The 18383-nt window shown below is 35.0% G+C and overlaps 1 protein-coding gene across 3 annotated transcripts in view; it reads right to left on the bottom strand.

Moving 5' to 3' along the window:
* The window catches only part of DGKB (diacylglycerol kinase beta), a 645807-nt gene that overhangs the window by 372364 nt on the left and 255060 nt on the right, over positions 1 to 18383 (bottom strand). For all 3 annotated transcript variants that reach the window (XM_066354004.1, XM_066354003.1, XM_066354005.1), the window contains 2 exons: positions 9230 to 9303; positions 4852 to 4926 (listed from right to left, as the gene is read on the bottom strand). In XM_066354004.1, the coding sequence (XP_066210101.1) occupies positions 4852 to 4926; positions 9230 to 9303 (149 nt within the window). The remainder of the gene's footprint in view (positions 1 to 4851; positions 4927 to 9229; positions 9304 to 18383) is intronic.

The raw sequence follows: 18383 nt of genomic DNA, 5'->3' as shown, positions 1-18383 counted from the left end.
TAATTAGGTTTTGAATTATTATGATTTAGAAGTTTTTCAAACCAAAGCAAGAAATACTACCATAGGAGATAACAGAGTTTGCATTGAATTAAAAGTTAAAACTGATAACTGAACATTTTGAAGCTCTTTATACCACTAGACAAACAGCCAAAATGAAACATATGATGTTAACTGGTAAAAGTGACTGATTCCCTAGCAGAAATCAGTGCTCTGCTAGAGAATAGCATGGGTAAGCAGGGGTGAGGCCAGTCTCTCTCTGCGCTTCTTCACTCTGATATACAGTGTGTCCATAAAGTCATGGTGCACTTCTGACTGGTCATAGGAAAGCAACAAAAGATGATAGAAATGTGAAATCTGCACCAAATAAAAGGAAAACTCTCCAGTTTCATACCTATTCAGTGCAGTTCGATGTGGGCTCACACACAGATGTTTTAGGGCTCCTTAGGTAGCTATCCTGTATAGCCTCTACAGACTCATCACTGACTGATGGTCTACCAGAACGGGGTTTCTCCACCAAACTGCCGGTTTCCTTCAACTGCTTATCCCACCGAGTAATGTTATTCCTATGTGATGGTGCTTCGTTATAAACGTGCCGATATTCACGTTGCACTTTGGTCATGGATTCGAATTTAGCAAGCCACAGAACACAGTGAACTTTCCTCTGTACCGTCCACATCTCGACTGGCATGGCCATGGGCTGCTCCGCTGTATACATGGTGTTACGACATCATCTGCACATGTGCACATGCTGCCACATCATCCTACAGAAACTGGGAGGGTTTTCCTTTTATTTGGTGCACATTTCACATTTCTATTGCCTATTTTTGTTTTCCTGTAACCGGTCAAAAGTGCACCATGACTTTTCGGACACACTGTGCAATCTAACGAAAGTGCCTATTCTAGAATACTGCTGGTTATTCTAACAAAGAAAACAAACACCTACTTTCTGCCCAGAGTTTTATGAGAGAAATCAATATGGCTACTTGATACCTAGGGTTAAAGGAAATGATACAGAATCAAGTGCCTGTGAGGAGACCTGGAAATATTGGTAGGAAGCTCTAATCCTGTCTTGTACCAGCATGCTTATTAGTACAGCTAAAGGAGAGGCTATTTCAGCCTTACACTTATAAAACTACCATCTCAGACCTAGCAGGTAAAAATATATAGGTCATTACTCTGGGTAAAAATTACTGAGCAACTGACACATAGGCAGAGAAAATGTTTGTTGATTTCACCTACAACTTTCAACCATTTGCAAAACCAAGACTATAGATTTTACATGGGTTTCAATCTCTATATTATTAAAAATATCATTTGGTTGCCTTGGCCAGATGACTCAGTGGTAGAGCATCAGCCCAGCATGTTAAAGTCCCAGCTTCAACTCTTGGCCAGAGCACACAAGAGAAGTACCCATTTGCTTCTCCACCCTTCCCCCTCTCCCTCTCTCTTCCTCTCTCTTCCCCTCCCACAGCCAAGGCTCCATTGGAGCAAAGTTGGCCTGGGCGCTGAGGATGGCTTCATGGTCTCTGCCTCAACTAAAATGGTTCTGGTTGCAACTGAGCAACACCCCAGATGGGAAGAACATCGCCCCCTAGTGGGCATGCCGGGTGGATCCCTGTAGGGCGGATGCAAGAGTCTGTTTCTCTGCCTCCCCACTTCTCACTACAGAAAAATACAAAAAGAATTAATATATATAATTTGATTAAATCAATGCTTGTAGTTAATTTTTTATTTTCTCTATCTACATTTCTATATTTTTGGCCAAAAGAACAGAAAAAGAGGAGAAAATAGTCACATGTAGTGATGTTCCCAAAGAAGAAGTATTTGAACCTAGATATAGTAACTGCATGGAAATTTGGACTGTTTACTTTGTAGAAAGTTAAATGTGTGTTTTCAATTATATAATTAGCACTAGCAATATGTTGACTGATGTAACTTCTTTTCAATTTGTATGTTCAGAACAGAAGAAATATTAGATATCCCGATTGTTGGACTGTGGTGAACACTTCTTTATTCCCACCAAGAATCTATCTTTTATTCTCAGATTATAGTATACTCATTTGGCTTAGAGTACACAAACCATTTAGATATAGTCTTGACAGGACTGTCAGTAAAGTTGACCTATCTCAAACTAGCAAGGCTCTGGAATGGGAGATAAAGATGCTTCTCCCTGAGGTTGGAATTTTGAGAAGAGAAATAATATCAAAAGCAATTGGAATCAAGTCCTCTTGGCAATAACTCTCATAGGACTGTGTCCTTTTTCCCCCCTTCTACCTCTGTTTCCTTAAATTGTTCTGATTCCTATCTTATCTAAAACATTTCTTTATTTTTCCATTAACTCTGTTAGTAACTTCATAATTTTTCAGTACACTTTATTTTGAATATGTTGAGGTGCATTTCTGTTTAGAAAAGTAAATCTAATTAATACCATATTCAACTTTATAATTGACCAGAGACATGTAAATAAAAATGATAAGGATATATTTTCATCTGTCATGTTGGACAAAAACAGAAATTGCTAAAGATAGCCAATTTAAAGGAGATTGTAGAAAGTCAGCATTAGACACTGTTGCTGGGATTGTAATTTAGTACAAACTTTTTGTGTAGCACTTTAGCAGAACCTTACACAATCAAAAATAAATATATTCTCCAGCAAGCAATTCTACCTATATCAACATAGTCAATAAAAATATTTGAATATGCTTTATAATAAAACACATAAATTGATAGATGTTAACTTAACATGGTTGTAACTTAAAAATACAGGCACTCTAAATGTTTGTCAAGAATGGAATGCCTAAGAAAACTATGGAAAATTGTGCAGCTTTTAAAAATAATGAAACTGATCAATATGTACTGAACTCAAACAATATTTATCATATGCTTTTGAGTATAATAGAAGGACTATTCCAAGTAATGTAAAAAAAATCTCTACAACACATATGTGTCTTACATATATGTGTTATATGATATATAAATACATTATGTGTGAACACATTACGTGCATACATTACATTTTATGCTTATAGCAAAAGTTCTGGGAGTATCCATTCAAACACTTCATGTGGTAATCTCTGCAGAGTGGTAGTGCTTCTAATTTACTTTCTAAATAATATTCATAGCAGTATGGATTTTTATAAGTATACATATTACCTTTATTCTTTCAATATGTAAAATAGAAGATAATAGGATATCTAATAATAAAAGATTGAAAGGAAAGATGTAGTATATATCAATATTTAGAGTAAGAAAAAATAAAATGAGAAAACAAGGCTGAAATCAATGTTTTGCAGTGTATTTATATAGAGCTAAAGAGTAGCCATGCTATTAGCATAATAATTATTAATTACTATAAACAGTATGATAATAAATAACATTGAGGACTTAGTATGTAATAACCATACTTTTATAGGCTTTTTAGGCATCATCCCATTTAACTGCAAGACTATTCTATTAACCAACTACAACTTTCCACTTACAGCAAAGATAACAAATTTAAGTTATAAGGCTTGTAATGAGCAGAGTCAGTAAACAACACGTTCAACTATGAAACACAGGGCAAATCCTAAATTTATTTATATACAGATGTCTTAGAAAGGCTAAATTTGTGAATGCGGCTATTGCTTAATCCTGCAGAATAAAACCTACTTCTTTGAAAGTCAGAGGCTATTAAAAAAAAAAAAAAGGAAATGAGCCATCCAGCCTGAGCTTCTTACGTTAACATCAAGACTACTTTTGTTTGGTTTTATCTATTGATAGATATGATAGGTGCTTCCTATGTGTGGCTCACCTACCCAATACGCTGATCATGATCCTTAGACTCTGGAGTCTGGAAACTAACAAAGGCATTGTTCTACACTAAAGTCCCATGGTGAGCCTGCCTTTATAGCAGGTAGTTTCCACAGGTTCTAGCTCTGCATTTGAAAACTGCCCCTGGACATCGGGTAGCAGGGAGTGAAAGGAAGAAACGAATGTAATTATGGGAATGTGCGCTAATAATTGTATTACATATATTTATATATATTTAACAGAAAAATTGATGTAAATCTTATTCTGAGCATTTAAAACATTACAATTCCAATTTTTGGTTGCCAGTTTCTGAGAATAATCTAGGAGATTAATTTTAATCATACCAGGTTTCTTGTTTTTTGTTTGTTTGTTTGTTTCAAAGAAACTTGTGTAGAGTTACAGTGCTTCTCTGCACTCATCTGGTGTAATGCTTACTCTCCCATTGAAAGAGATAAAACAAGTTAGTGAAAGAAGATGACGTTAATTAGATAACTATGCCAAATTAATGGCAATTTATTTCAGTGCATACTTGTGACATCAAATGTATCTGATTTCCGTTAAAATAATTTTATTTTACTATATCTTACCTATTAAGAATAAATTATCTTATGAAAGATGATACTCATTATATTTTATAAGTAGTGAATAAAAAAAATCACATTATGAATTTAATTCTTTGTTACTAGCCTTTTCTTTACTCTGCAATTTATATTCCATATTTAACAACTAAAAGAGAGCAGTTATTCAAACAGATGGTTTAAAAGTTTAAACACCCAGCTAATATGTGTGTATACATGTGTGTGTAATTATTCTTTGCATCAGTACTAATACTGCCTCACAATATTTGGAAAGAAGGAAAATCTGCTTGAAACAGGCTATTTTGAAAATCAGCATCTGTATTGGTTTCTCTTTTATAGTTTTCAGTTTATGTATTATTTTTTTTTTGTTTTGTGTACTGATCTATCAGCCATATTCAAATAACACTATTTTTAGGTATGCCAGGCTTATTTAATTAATAAGTGTTAAATAAGTTAATGGTAATGACATTATTCTTGGACTTACCCTGGCATTGGTCCATTTCCAGAAAGACTGTAAACCTGACGGGGGTTTAGTAGATACTGGAATTTTCTGTAAATTCTATACAGATGAAAATATAAAAGAAAAAAATGTAGTGATACAGCAACATTTTAAAAGAAATACTATCCCTTAATATTATAATTATATATAGTTATAATTATATATATTTGATAAAGTTTGCATCAATAATATTAGAAACACGAAGTCAATAGAAAATAATGGTTCTTTTAAGAAAAGACACTTTCCTTAAAAGAAAGACTCTTAGTAGCAATAAAGATAATATAGCTTATAAATAAAAAATAAAGACATTTGCATTCTAAATATTCATATGCACTTAGAACATTATGTTGCTTTCTAAATATTATTTAACTCATTAGATTTTGAAAATAGCAGTATAAAGTCACTTAAGTATTTTTATCAGATCCTTGAGAAATTTATAGAATATTCAGCCAAACTAACAGAGCTGAAAACTATCTATCCCACATATAAAATAAGATTATACACTTCGCATGTACATAAGCAAAGAAAGTGTTACCTCATCTGCCTAATTATTTTACATAAAAAACTCTCTTGATCAGTCAACTCATACTGTTTAAATAGCACATATTAAAAATTTGTTCTGCCTGACCAGGCGGTGGTGCAGTGGATAGAGCGTCGGACTGGGATGTGGAGGACCCAGGTTCGAGACCCCGAGGTCACCAGCTTGAGCACAGGCTCATCTGGTTTGAGCAAAGCTCACCAACTTGGACCCAAGGTCGCTGGCTCGAGCAAGGGGTTACTTGGTCTACTGAAGGCCCACAGTCAAGGCATATATGAGAAAGCAACCAATGAACAACTAAGGTGTTGCCACGAAAAACTGATGATTGATGCTTCTCATATCTCTTCGTTCCTGTCTGTCTGTCCCTATTTATCCTTCTCTCTAACTCTCTCTCTGTCTCTGTAAAAAAAAATCATTCTTTTCCTGAAAGAAATCAATTTTTATACACCAAATGCAACAGAAATGTTTCTATGCACATATAGAGCCCACATGGTTGAAAGTCTTAGACAAAATAAAAGTGAGAGAATCTATTTAGGATTTTTACATTAATTCCCTATACATGTAAAATATTTCTATTTAAAGGGGAGACACAATATTAAGATATAATACAAGAATAAACTGTTTCATGTACCTATTTAAACCTATTTTTGCCAACCTTTGTATTTCCAAACACATTGGTACAATGTTTACTAAACTCTCTAAATTCTCTATGTAATATCTGCTGATATCCCCCACACTCCCAAATCTGCAATAACCCTTACATTCTAACTCCTGATTAATCAGATCACCTAGTGTCTTAGGAAAGAGCTCAGAGTCATTCTCCCTTCTCCCAGCGTCTCACCTTGATTGTGGACAATCTGTACTTTCTGAGTTATGTCTATCAAACCTGGCTCAGTCGTCTTACAGCTGTAATTCCAGTTTTCATGAACTGTCACCAGTCCTATAAAAATTATACCTATTTAGCCCTCTTCTATACCACTATTTAAGTACAGTCATATTGTTTCCATGACAAAAATTTTCTATTAGATTCAATTTGTCCATAATATAAAATATGGTATTACGTTTAGTATAGTTTATATCTCATCTTTCCTCTCCTTCCCCTTAAATATTAACCTCAATAACTCCTGGTTCCCTGAAAAAATACCACATCTTTTCACAAGTCTTTTTCTTTCACCTGGCAAACACTTGTTTATACCAGGACCACTCAAAAGCTGGTTCTTCTTCAAAGACTTCTCAGTCTTAAGAAATAGTCATTTGCCCTGGCTGGTTGGCTCAGCGGTAGAGCATCGGCCTAGCGTGCGGAGGACCCGGGTTCGATTCCCGGCCAGGGCACACAGGAGAAGCGCCCATTTGCTTCTCCACCCCTCCGCCGCGCTTTCCTCTCTGTCTCTCTCTTCCCCTCCCGTAGCCAAGGCTCCACTGGAGCAAAGATGGCCAGGGCGCTGGGGATGGCTCTGTGGCCTCTGCCTCAGGCGCTAGAGTGGCTCTGGTCGCAACATGGCGACGCCCAGGATGGGCAAAGCATCGCCCCCTGGTGGGAAGAGCGTAGCCCCTGGTGGGCGTGCCGGGTGGATCCCGGTCGGGCGCATGCGGGAGTCTGTCTGACTGTCTCTCCCTGTTTCCAGCTTCAAAACAAACAAACAAACAAAACAAAACAAAACAAAACAAAACAAAACAAAAAAAGAAATAGTCATTTATTCTCTGAACTTTCCCTGCACCTTTATTTGCAATATTTACAGTTCAGCATTCATCATGTGGCATTGCAATGTATCTGCTATGTGCTGCCTCCCTGCACAACTGTGCCTTATGTCTTTTTTCCCCAGTACTTAGTTGAGTTTGGATTTGCTCAGGCTTCCCATCTGAATGATGATATATAAGCACTGTCACAACTGTTTCCTGGTGTGGAAAATTTTGCATGAGTATATTATTCTGTGACCTTTTGCTACTTATCATACATCTCAAATTAAAAATCAACAAAAAATATAATTTGATATTAAACCCTGAACAAAATCGTGTGTGTGTGTGTGTGTGTGTGTGTGTGTGTGTGTGAAAAAGAGAAAGATGCTTCTTATGTGTTCAGGAAAATTTCTCATTGCATTCAAAATAGATTTTTATTTTATTATTTTATTTTATATTTTATTTTTTTGGTATTTTTTTGAAGTGAGAAGCAGGGAGGCAGAGAGACAGACTCCTGCATGCGCCAGACCAGGATCCACCAGGTAAGACCACTAGGGGGCGATGCTCTGCCCATCTTGAATGTTGCTCTATTGCAACTGGAGCCATTCTAGCACCAGAGGTAGAGGCTATGGAGCCATCCTCAGCGCCTGGGCCAACTTTACTCCAGTGGAGCCTTGGCTGTGGGAGGAGAAGAGAGATGAAGAGAGAAGAGAGAGGGTGAAGGGTGGAGAAGCAGATGGGCACTTCTCCTGTGTGCCCTGGCTGGAAATAGAACCTGGGACTTCCACATGCCCAGCTAACGCTTTGCCGCTGGGCCAACTAGCTAGGGCCAAAATAGATCATTTAAAAACACACTTACATTTTCTTTGCTTTTAAATTGTTTCAGTTAGTGTATAAATGACAAAACTTGAGTGTGTATATAGAAGTACTCAAATAACCTTCCCCTCAATTAAGCTTCACTTGATTAATTTAATTATATTACTATTGAGCTTATGTTTTTTAAATTTAAAGAAAATTATTTTTATGTATGGGAAAAGGGAAAGGCAGATATTCAATAGAGAGTATTCTACATGATCAATGTTATCTTAGTTTGAAAGGAATGAATTTTTTCTTTAAAATGTATTTTTAATTTTTTCTCTTAATACTCAATTTGTGTCTGATTCCCAACATGAATTTAAGACATCTAATTTTTCTGTGAAGAGTTTTCAACTTTGTGAAGATATACACAGAAGACAGACTGTGAATAGTAATGGAAAATTATATCTTGTTCATTGAAAAATGAAGAACATCTTCATTTTATTGAAATACAGGTAGAAATTAAATGGTAAGAAAGAAATGACTTTACTAACTTTTTATTCATGAAAACATTTCAACCTCATTATATGGTAAACCACAATGGTAATTTCTGTTTCATTGACACGAGTTTGTGTTACTGCTTTTATCTAATTATTCACATTTTAATTGGGGTTATTAAAGATCTCTAGAAACTGTTTAGGCAGGTACAACCACATTTTTGTTTATATTGTCCTCTATAGATGGATCTAAAGTTATTCCTCAATAAGGTGATTTTCACATTTTTATAAATATTATTATTTAATCAATAACTTTCCAAAAATAAAAAGTGTGTGTTTTTGGGCACAATGATGAGATAACTCATATTGTACCTTATTATTACTTAGATTAAATATATTTTTTCCTTCTATTAAATGCAGCACAAAAAACCTTTTATATATTTTGTCTAGAAGTTGAATGTAAATTCGTTTTCTCAGTACTGGGTAAGAATTTACCTAAAGTCATAATGTTGACCATTTCGAGAACCAATTTTAAGGTAGCAGTATATATGGAGCCACGTTATATACTACAAAGCTGTCTGATAAGGTCTACGGGTGATAGATAGGGTAGAGAGACTTCAGATACCTGAGCTATGATAAGAACGTTTATAAAAGCGCATTATTATTAAAATTTCAACTTCAAAATCAAGGTGAGATCATATCAATATATTACAGATAGAAGCTAGCATTATTTATTTCACAATAAAATTAGGAAACTATGAGAAAGGATTTTTTAAAATATTCTTAAACCACAATTTCAGTTAATCTTTTTACATAGATATGGCAGAGAAAATAAACACGACTTGAATACACATACCGTTCTCCTTGCTTCCCACCACTTTTGGGGTTTACAAAAACTAAAAGCGGATGAGTACCAGGAACAGGAGTGATCTAGAAGAAAAGATGGTTGTCAACAAATTAAACACATTGTTGAAGCAGAGCTCCTGTTATTTCTACATTGTGACATACCAATTAAAAATTCAAGAATATAACTATTTTTTTCTTAAATGTGGACCTCTAGATACATAAATCTATTTAGTAACTTGTTTAAATATTGTGCCATATATACAGAGGCAGATTAAGGTCGATTGAGGCCCCGGATGCAGAAGAAAATATTGGGCCCCTTACGTTATAAAAAAGTGTAAAGTTGGGGTTTTGCAGGATCCGTGTACCCACCATTAAATCCTTCTGTGTGTGTGTGTGTGTGTATGTGTATGTATATATATATAAAATATATATTAATATATATATATTAATAACAAAAATATGGAACTGCCTGACCAGGCAGTGGCACAGTGGATAGAGTGTTGGACTGGGATGCTGAGGACTCAGGTTTGAGACCCCGAGTTCGCCAGCTTGACCACGGGCTCATCTGGTTTGAGCAAAAAGCTCACCAGCTTGGACCCAAGGTCGCTGGCTTGAGCAAGGGGTCACTCAGTCTGCTGTAGCCCCCCGCAAGACAAGGCACATATGAGAAAGCAATCAATGAGCAAGTAAGGTGCTGCAACAAAGAATGGATGCTTCTTATCTCGCTCCCTTCCTGTCTGTCTGTCCCTATTGGTTCCTCTGTCTCTCTGTCTCTTTCACAAAAAAAAAAAAAAAAACACACAAAAAAAACAAACATATCACATCCTTCCTTCCTGTGTGCTTAAGCAACAAAAGATAAAATACACTACCTACACATTTCCCTGCAATTCATAGTGAAAGGGTATTTTTCTAATGTGCACAGGAATGGTAAAAATGTTAAAAACTTCACATTAGCTTTATGAGAAGGTAGTGGGAGATATTCTTAATTTTTCTGTTATCAAACTTCTTTTTATTACAATTTATCCATTCTGTTCTGTTTTACTTTACCGGAAAAAGGACATGGGTTCCTACTTCTTGATTGGTTTCTAATTCAGTTGGGAGATGAGGTGAATGAATTGGATCTGTAGTAACTTTCCAGTTTTTCTCTCTGAACCAAATGTGCTCAATCAGTTAATGTATAGAAGTGCCACCAATTTAAGCCATTGTGCTTCTGGCATTTAACAAGTTCCCTAGTTCCCCAATTAAAAGCTAAAATGAAGAAAAACTAAACACACCTTTATCTGAAAATTTTTTCTATTTTCTTTATTTCTCACGTTATTATATCAGCTCTAACTCCTAGAATTTTCACATACAAACAAACAATGCTGATAGATTTTAGTTGATTTTTGTACTTAATTTGAATTCTTCCTCCTTATTTTAAATAGAGGTGAGAATCTAAAGGCAAATATAAAACCTGAACAGATAATTACATTGGGACCAAAGTACACAGTAGGATGATTTTCCACAAACTCAACATTGATCTTACCATTATCTGAGATTATGGGAAATTGACAGTTGAATATTTGGACTTCATTTGAAACAATGTTTAGACTATCTTTCAAAAAATGATTATTTATTAATATATGCACTTGCACTATTATTATTTATTAAATAAATGTCCCAGTAGAATAGATTACAAGTATGTAGATGATCTCAGAATACAAAATTACTGATCTCATTTTTAGGAGTGTATGAATGGGTAAATAGGTTAAATAGATTAGAAAAATAAAATAAAATTTAGATAAAGGAAGCATTTGGAAGAAGGATGCTACTCTACAGGAGACAGATGTCAAAGTAAAATACCAAAATTGAAGATAAAGGAACAACTAAATCAGTAATAACCTTTTTCTCACATATCCCCTTATCAGAAATTAGATTTAAAAATTAAATATGTAAAAATTAAACATTACAAACTTTAGATATTTATTTGTAAGCTATTAGGCACTATGGAATAATTTCCCTCTGATAATGATGTTAACAGATAAAACACCTGACCAAATATAACCTATTTTTAAGGAGTGATATGTGATTCAACATCAGCACCATGAAGAGTGTGGGGTTAAGGAATCATTTAAAAGTTTTATACTAGAAATGTTAAGGTTCCAGGCAGATGTGGTATTTCCCCCCCCCCCAATACTCATTCAAAAAAGCTTTAAAATTCTGATGAATTTTGTACTTGAAAAAGAATGGCAATCTAGCAGAATGAATTTAGGTGCTAGGACACTATGGGCAGAATTGCTGGGTTTGAGAGCCAAAGACCTATAGTACTGCATAGCCATTTTCAAGTCTGACAAATGAAAAATGAACAGCCACAGTGTTCACTAATTGTCCTGAAGTAAGAAGCAGTATCTTAGTAGCATGGTATTTGTTACTGCTTTATCCTCATATTCCTCCTCATCACTGATGAAAGACCCTCGGGCAAAGGGCAATTTTGTAAGATTCCCTTTCTAATCACAGCTGACTTTGGAAGTTGTTGCTATAGTTTAAAATGTTATATGTGTGTGTGTGTGTGTGTGTGTGTGTTATGTGTGTGTCTTGTCTTGTAAGAATTCAAATAACTATTTGAAATATAAAACAATAAAAAATGTGTCTATGTTTTTTTCTGATACATTGAGAGTTGCTACGAACTGAATTGTCTCCCCAAACACATGTTAAAGCTCTGACCCCCACTGTGATAGTATTTGGAAATGGACTCTATGGGAGAAAATTAAGGTTAGATGAGCTCAGGAGGGTGGGAGTTGCATGGTTAATTTAATATTCTTAGAAGAAAAGATAGATTTTCTCTTACACACACACACACACACACACACACACACACACACACACACACACACGAGTCATGTGAGTGCTTAGAAAGATGGCTGCCATTTATAAGCCAAGAAAAAAGGCCTCAGAATGTAACCTACCATGCCAGCACCTTGACCTTAAGCTTTCCAGCCTCTAAAATTGTGAGAAATAAGTGTCTGTTGTTTAAGTCACCCAGTCTATGGTATTTCACTATAGCAACCAAAGCTAAAGAGAAGTGTCCTACGGAAACTCAAGATACGCTCTTTTAAAAGGAAGGTTGAGAGCTTCTTGTTTCTGTCTCACGATGCCAGGGAATTTGATATCATGAGGACCAGCAGCCATCTTTGATCATAAGGTGACCTTGAAAGTGCCACAGATGGAACATGTAAAAGATATTACCAGTTGATAAAAACGTGGAGCTGTCTAATTAGCCCTACTGCTGGACTTCATTTACATGAAAGAAAAAAATTATAGTTATCTTGTTTGAATCACTGCTATGTTTATTTTTTCTTTTCCCCATTAAATTCTGCAGAACCTAATGGTAATTGATATGAAAAAACAAGATCCATAGGGAAAAAGATATAGATACACATAAAACCAGGCATAGAAACATTATCCTTCATCAAACTTGTAAATATTTCCAGTCACTGAGTGAAGAACAACAGAAATTTGATAGCAAAGTCTATGACTAGCCTCTGTATTTAACTTTATCTTATATTGTCATTCTCATTATTGAATATGGACATGACCATTTTAAGTTAATCTTTTGTAACTTAATAGTCTGAGATAACAAAAAATGTAGGTATTATGAGATATGATATTTTGATCAGTATATTCAATAAATTCGCTTCCAGACCTTTTTTTTCAAAGCTGTCTAATTCAGGTGAGAACAAACTTCTAGTAATCAGAATTCAGTCTAGAGAGCTTATTTGTTTTATAATGCAAATTATATACACTTACAAGAATTTGAGTAGATTAAAGAAATAAAAACAGTTTTCTTAGTTTCTGAATTACAGTACTGTTGATTTCCATGAATAAAGTTTGAAGGAAATATCTTAACAATAATCTTTTCATTTTATACCTTTTTAAAAATTTTTATATTTTGAAACAATTTCACATTTAAAGAAAGTTGTAAAACTGTAGAAACTTTTTTTTTCCTGAACAATTTCAAAGTAAGTTTCTGAGGTGATGTTCTATCACTTCCATTTACTTGAGGATTGCCAACACACAAAAATATTATCTTACATACTTATAACACAACTTCAACATCAGGACACTAATATGATTCCAGAATAGCTTCTTTTGTTATAAAAGCCATTACCAAGACAATTGGTGAAACTTGAATCAGGATTAGATAACACGAATGTATCAATTTTATGTTCTGGTTCACTAATTCTCTTTTGAAATAACTACATCCAATATAGTCTTTAATAAATTTTTTTGAATATTTATGTTTGTATAATAATTCTAAAAAATAGTGTATATGCCTGTTATTTTAAAAACTGACTTGTTGCCATCCTAAAATATTATATTTATTTTGTTAAATATTTAGGCAGAGTGAGATGGGAAAGACAAAAACACAAACATATAAAAATCTGGTAGGCCTAAACTATTTGTTCCTGGTAGTAAATATTTATACAGCACTTGTTATAACTTTAAGTGGAACAGTGTATAAAACATATCAATGGCAAGTTGATTGTTTAAAGTGTAAAAAATACCTTGAACGAACAACGTTCAGCCTCATATCTCCCACCACTGGAGTTGAAGCATCTCTACAGAACCCTAAACTCTTCAAAACAGTGTTTCAGAAACATTAGTATAGAGTAATACCAGCAGAATCTAGAAGATATTAATAATGGGAGAAAGTGTTTGAGGGAGATTTTATAGCATGTGTGCTACTTAAAAACTAGAAGAATAACTGTAAATTAGGCATGAAGGTCATTTCAAAAGGAGTCAGTTCATACTAAATTATTCTATAGAGAACAAAGACCAAAGCAGATGAAATCTTGTTTATTCACATAAAGGGGCAATTGCATGTAATAAATATTAAAGAACATGACGTTAGGGTCAGACTGATTTGGAATCCAAGTTCAGCCACTCCTCTCTCTCTATACTCTTTCCCTTAGTGATCTCATTTTAAATGATGGTATAAAGTTCCCTCAGAATGCTTTTCACTTTGAAATTCTTATCTTCTGTCTTCCATTCTAAATTGTAGGTTCGCATATCTATCTGCCTACTTGACATTTTTGTTTAGCTGTCTAACAGCACCAGAAATTTCTCTCCACCCCTTACTCACCCAGATCCTTCTTCATCTTAATGACAACTCCATCATTTCAGTTGCACGGGTCAAACATCTTTGAGGTGTTCCTGACTTCTCACTTCTAATTGGGCCATCTTACATAAAACAATGGACAACTCCAACTCTGCGTCCTGACACTTCTTATCCTATGTAATTCCACTTTTCCATATCACTTATAAACTAGCATATTATATGTACGGAGACAGGAACTCACTTTAAAGTTGTAATACTTAAAGTATAGAGTAATAATTTTAGAAATAGTGAGGGATTTAAAATGAAAATAAAGAACTGATTAGGAAAAATCAAAAGGCTTGAGCATCCCAAAGCAAGCAAAAGATGATGGACATACACAGCTATCAAAGAAAGAGAATTTTTTACATTCACTATATAGTTGTATGCAGTGCATATGTGATGTATAGTTTACTCTTGTTGATAGTGAGACTAAGATACTGTAAATAAAAAAGAGTAGTAGACCTGGCCAGTTGGCTCAGTGGTAGAGCATCGGCCTGGTGTGCAGGAGTCCTGGGTTCAATTCCCAGCCAGGGTACACAGAAGAAGTGCCCATCTGCTTCTCCACCCCTCCCCCTCTCCTTCCTCTCTGTCTCTCTCTTCCCCTCCCACAGCCAAGGCTCCACTGGAGCAAAGTTGGCCCGGGTGCTGCAGATGGCTCCATGGCCTCTGCCTCAGGCACTAGAATGGCTCTGGTTACAGTGGAGCAATGCCCCAGATGGGCAGAGCATCGCCCCCTGGTGGTCATTCTGGGTGGATCCTGGTAGGATCCATGTGGGATTCTGTCTCTCTGCCTCCCTGCTTCTTACTTCAGAAAAAAAAAAAAAAAAAAAAAAAAAGAGTAGCAATAGGCAGGAGCAGCTGTTGTGGGAACAACACTGGTTTACTTTGAAGTATTTCAGTATACAGGTCTCTTTTCTTTTGTCTTAAGAATATTACAGTCTGGACTTTTTGTTTCTCAAGGGATCCATTTATTTGAAAATTTTCTCAAAAATAATTACAGAAAAGTTAACTTTAGTTTAATACAGTTTAAACAATTGTCTTGTGTTTCTACTTATTTGTTCACCTGTGGACAATCATCTGTGTTTTTACATGTTCTGCATGCCTAGAAATTATAGTTTCAATACATCTGATCATATATATTAAGTGTAAACCTACGGTGTGAGCAATGACAAAGACAGAGTGCCTAACCACCTCTATTTGAAGTCCCCTAGGACTCAGGTTAATTAATGAGACTCATCCTTGGGTTATACATGATCTATTACTTCCTCTAATTAGAAATAATAATCCTGATCATTATGCTGGTTAGCTGGAAAGAAGTAAGATGAATGTGCTTAACTATGATTAATAGTCTCCTTTAAGCAGTGTAGACCTCTTCTGTCACTGAGTTATATGCAAACTGGGAAGCAACTCAATGCCTTTTAATGATATATATTTTTTTAAAACTCACAAAAATATTAAGTTACTGGTAGATATTTTTAGCTTTCCTGATTTAAAAAAGCTACCATTTCATTTTTATAAAATTGATAACCACAACAAAAAATTAGTTAATTTTCCATTTTGTATGAAATAGCTACACATGAATGTTGTCTTCTACCTTTTTAAATATTTTCTCCAAAATACTGTTAATACCTATGTATATTCGATTTTACTCCATTCTACTGAAGTAAAGCATACTATTTTACATGATTATATACCAATTAATTATAATTCAAAAAATTATAGTGATGATGACTGCAGTAACTGATACCCATTTACCACTGTTTTGTAAGGACTGGTGTCTGTACTTTGCTTACTGACAACTTTACCTGACTCTATTTCCACAGAAAGCCTGAATAGTTATTGTCTGGCTACAGAGATTAAACTTGTCCACATATAACATTAATCACCTACTGCTTTTTAATGTGACTTATTTAGCTGGAGTAAGATGAAATATTTCTTCTTCTTTTTGAATAAAAGAGAAAATGCCACTTATACTGATATGTCAGTTTAAAGCCGTTAAAACACTCTGCATGCTCATTTAACTTTGCTTTAAATTCTGGGTCGAGTAAGGTCTGATGACTCAAATCTTAGGAAACTGAGAGTGAAAAAGTTATAATTCTCACACATACATGATTTTTATCTTAAAATCTGCAACAAATATCAAAGTAAATGGGAGAACAAGGTGGTCAGAAATTTAGCATTTGTATAACTGTTAACATTACTTAGCCCAGGAGATGTGGTACCTTAGATATTAAACATATAAATTCTGAGTCAGATGATCCTCTATCATACGTTGGTGTTACCAATGACAAACTGTGAGGCCCTGGAGATAATTTTACTTTAGGACGCCAATAAGCTCATTTTGAAAGTAGTAAATAATAATGATATTTATTATATGATTATCAAGGAAATTAAAATTAATGTTTATCTTATGTATATTCACTGTTGAGAAGTGCCTAGCAAAGTGTGAAATATACTTAAAATTTTAAATTGAATTTCATTGTCATTATATTTGTTGCAGGAACCCAGAGTTACTAAATATTTTTAAATAGTTGGAATTAACATATTAAATTTACACATGTTGACTTCTTTTCACTACAAATGTTATAAATGAAACTGCTAACCACCCAGGTATGACTTCCAGAAAGTCAGGGTCCTTATTTCCTCTTCTGATAACTAACTTTTATACTCTCTACTAATGCAATAACTTTATCACTCAGAATTTCCTTATTTATTTATTTATTTATTTTATTATTATTATTTTTTTGTATTTTTCTGAAGCTGGAAACAGGGAGAGACAGTCAGACAGACTCCCGCATGCGTCCGATCGGGATCCACCCCACACGCCCACCAGGGGCGACGCTCTGCCCACCAGGGGGCGATGCTCTGCCCCTCCGGGGCGTCGCTCTGCCGCGACCAGAGCCACTCTAGCGCCTGGGGCAGAGGCCAAGGAGCCATCCCCAGCGCCCGGGCCATCTTTGCTCCAATGGAGCCTTGGCTGCGGGAGGGGAAGAGAGAGAGAGAGAGGAAGGAGGGGGAGGTGGAGAAGCAAATGAGCGCTTCTCCTATGTGCCCTGGCCGGGAATCGAACCCAGGTCCCTGGCACGCCAGGCCGATGCTCTACCGCTGAGCCAACCGGCCAGGGCTCAGAATTTCCTTTTTAAAACTTGAATGTAATAATTCACAATATATTTTCTATTTACAATGTGTTTTATTAGATCAAAGCAAAGCAGTGTCCTGGTTATTAATATTTAAGCTATTATTGTTGAATGTGCAGTGAGTCCTGGCTGGTGGTGGTGTAGTGGATAAAGCATCAGCCTGAAATGCTGAGGTCACCCAATTGAGACCCTGGACTTGCCCAGTCAAAACAAATACAACAAGCAAAGCAACGAACAACTAACGTGATGCAACTATGAGTTGATACTTCTCGCTACCCACCCTCGTTCTTCTGTCTTTGTAAAATCATTCAATCAATACAAAATCTTTAAATGTTCAATGAGATATTCAAAATAATAAAGATCCTTGTGGGCTCTGAACTGTGCTTTCAAATTATGAACTATAAAAGATATACTCCATAGTATCACAGATAAAAAAATAAATGAAAGAGGAAGCTGTAATATCACATATATTGAATGCAATTGTGTGACAAAATATATCTTTGTGTGGCAAATGCTTGGTAAGTTTTCGTGGAGAACATGGAACTTGATGCACATTCTTCAGGAGACAAATTGAAAATTGGTAGAGAGAAATATATAAGTAGTAAAATTTTTTTTAAAAATTAACTTTATATTTTCATAGAATAAGCAATCCTTCATTGAGTGTTTTTATTTTGGAGTGAAAACAGGCAAGATATAATATATACAATTCAATCTAGAAGATATTCTAAAATTCAAAAGAAAAGAAATCTTATTCCTGATGTCAGAAAACCTATAGGTAACTTAGAGGGTTTTTAGTACCAAAAACATGATTTTAAGCTACTTATTTTTACTTAAACTACAAATATATATGCAGTTTTAATTATGACTTAAAGATTTGGAAACTATAAATT

The sequence above is a fragment of the Saccopteryx leptura genome, chromosome 12 (assembly GCF_036850995.1).
Source record: "Saccopteryx leptura isolate mSacLep1 chromosome 12, mSacLep1_pri_phased_curated, whole genome shotgun sequence".
NCBI lineage: Eukaryota > Metazoa > Chordata > Mammalia > Chiroptera > Emballonuridae > Saccopteryx > Saccopteryx leptura.
Note: the sequence above shows the minus strand (reverse complement) of the source record. Positions and strands in the feature narration are given on the sequence as shown.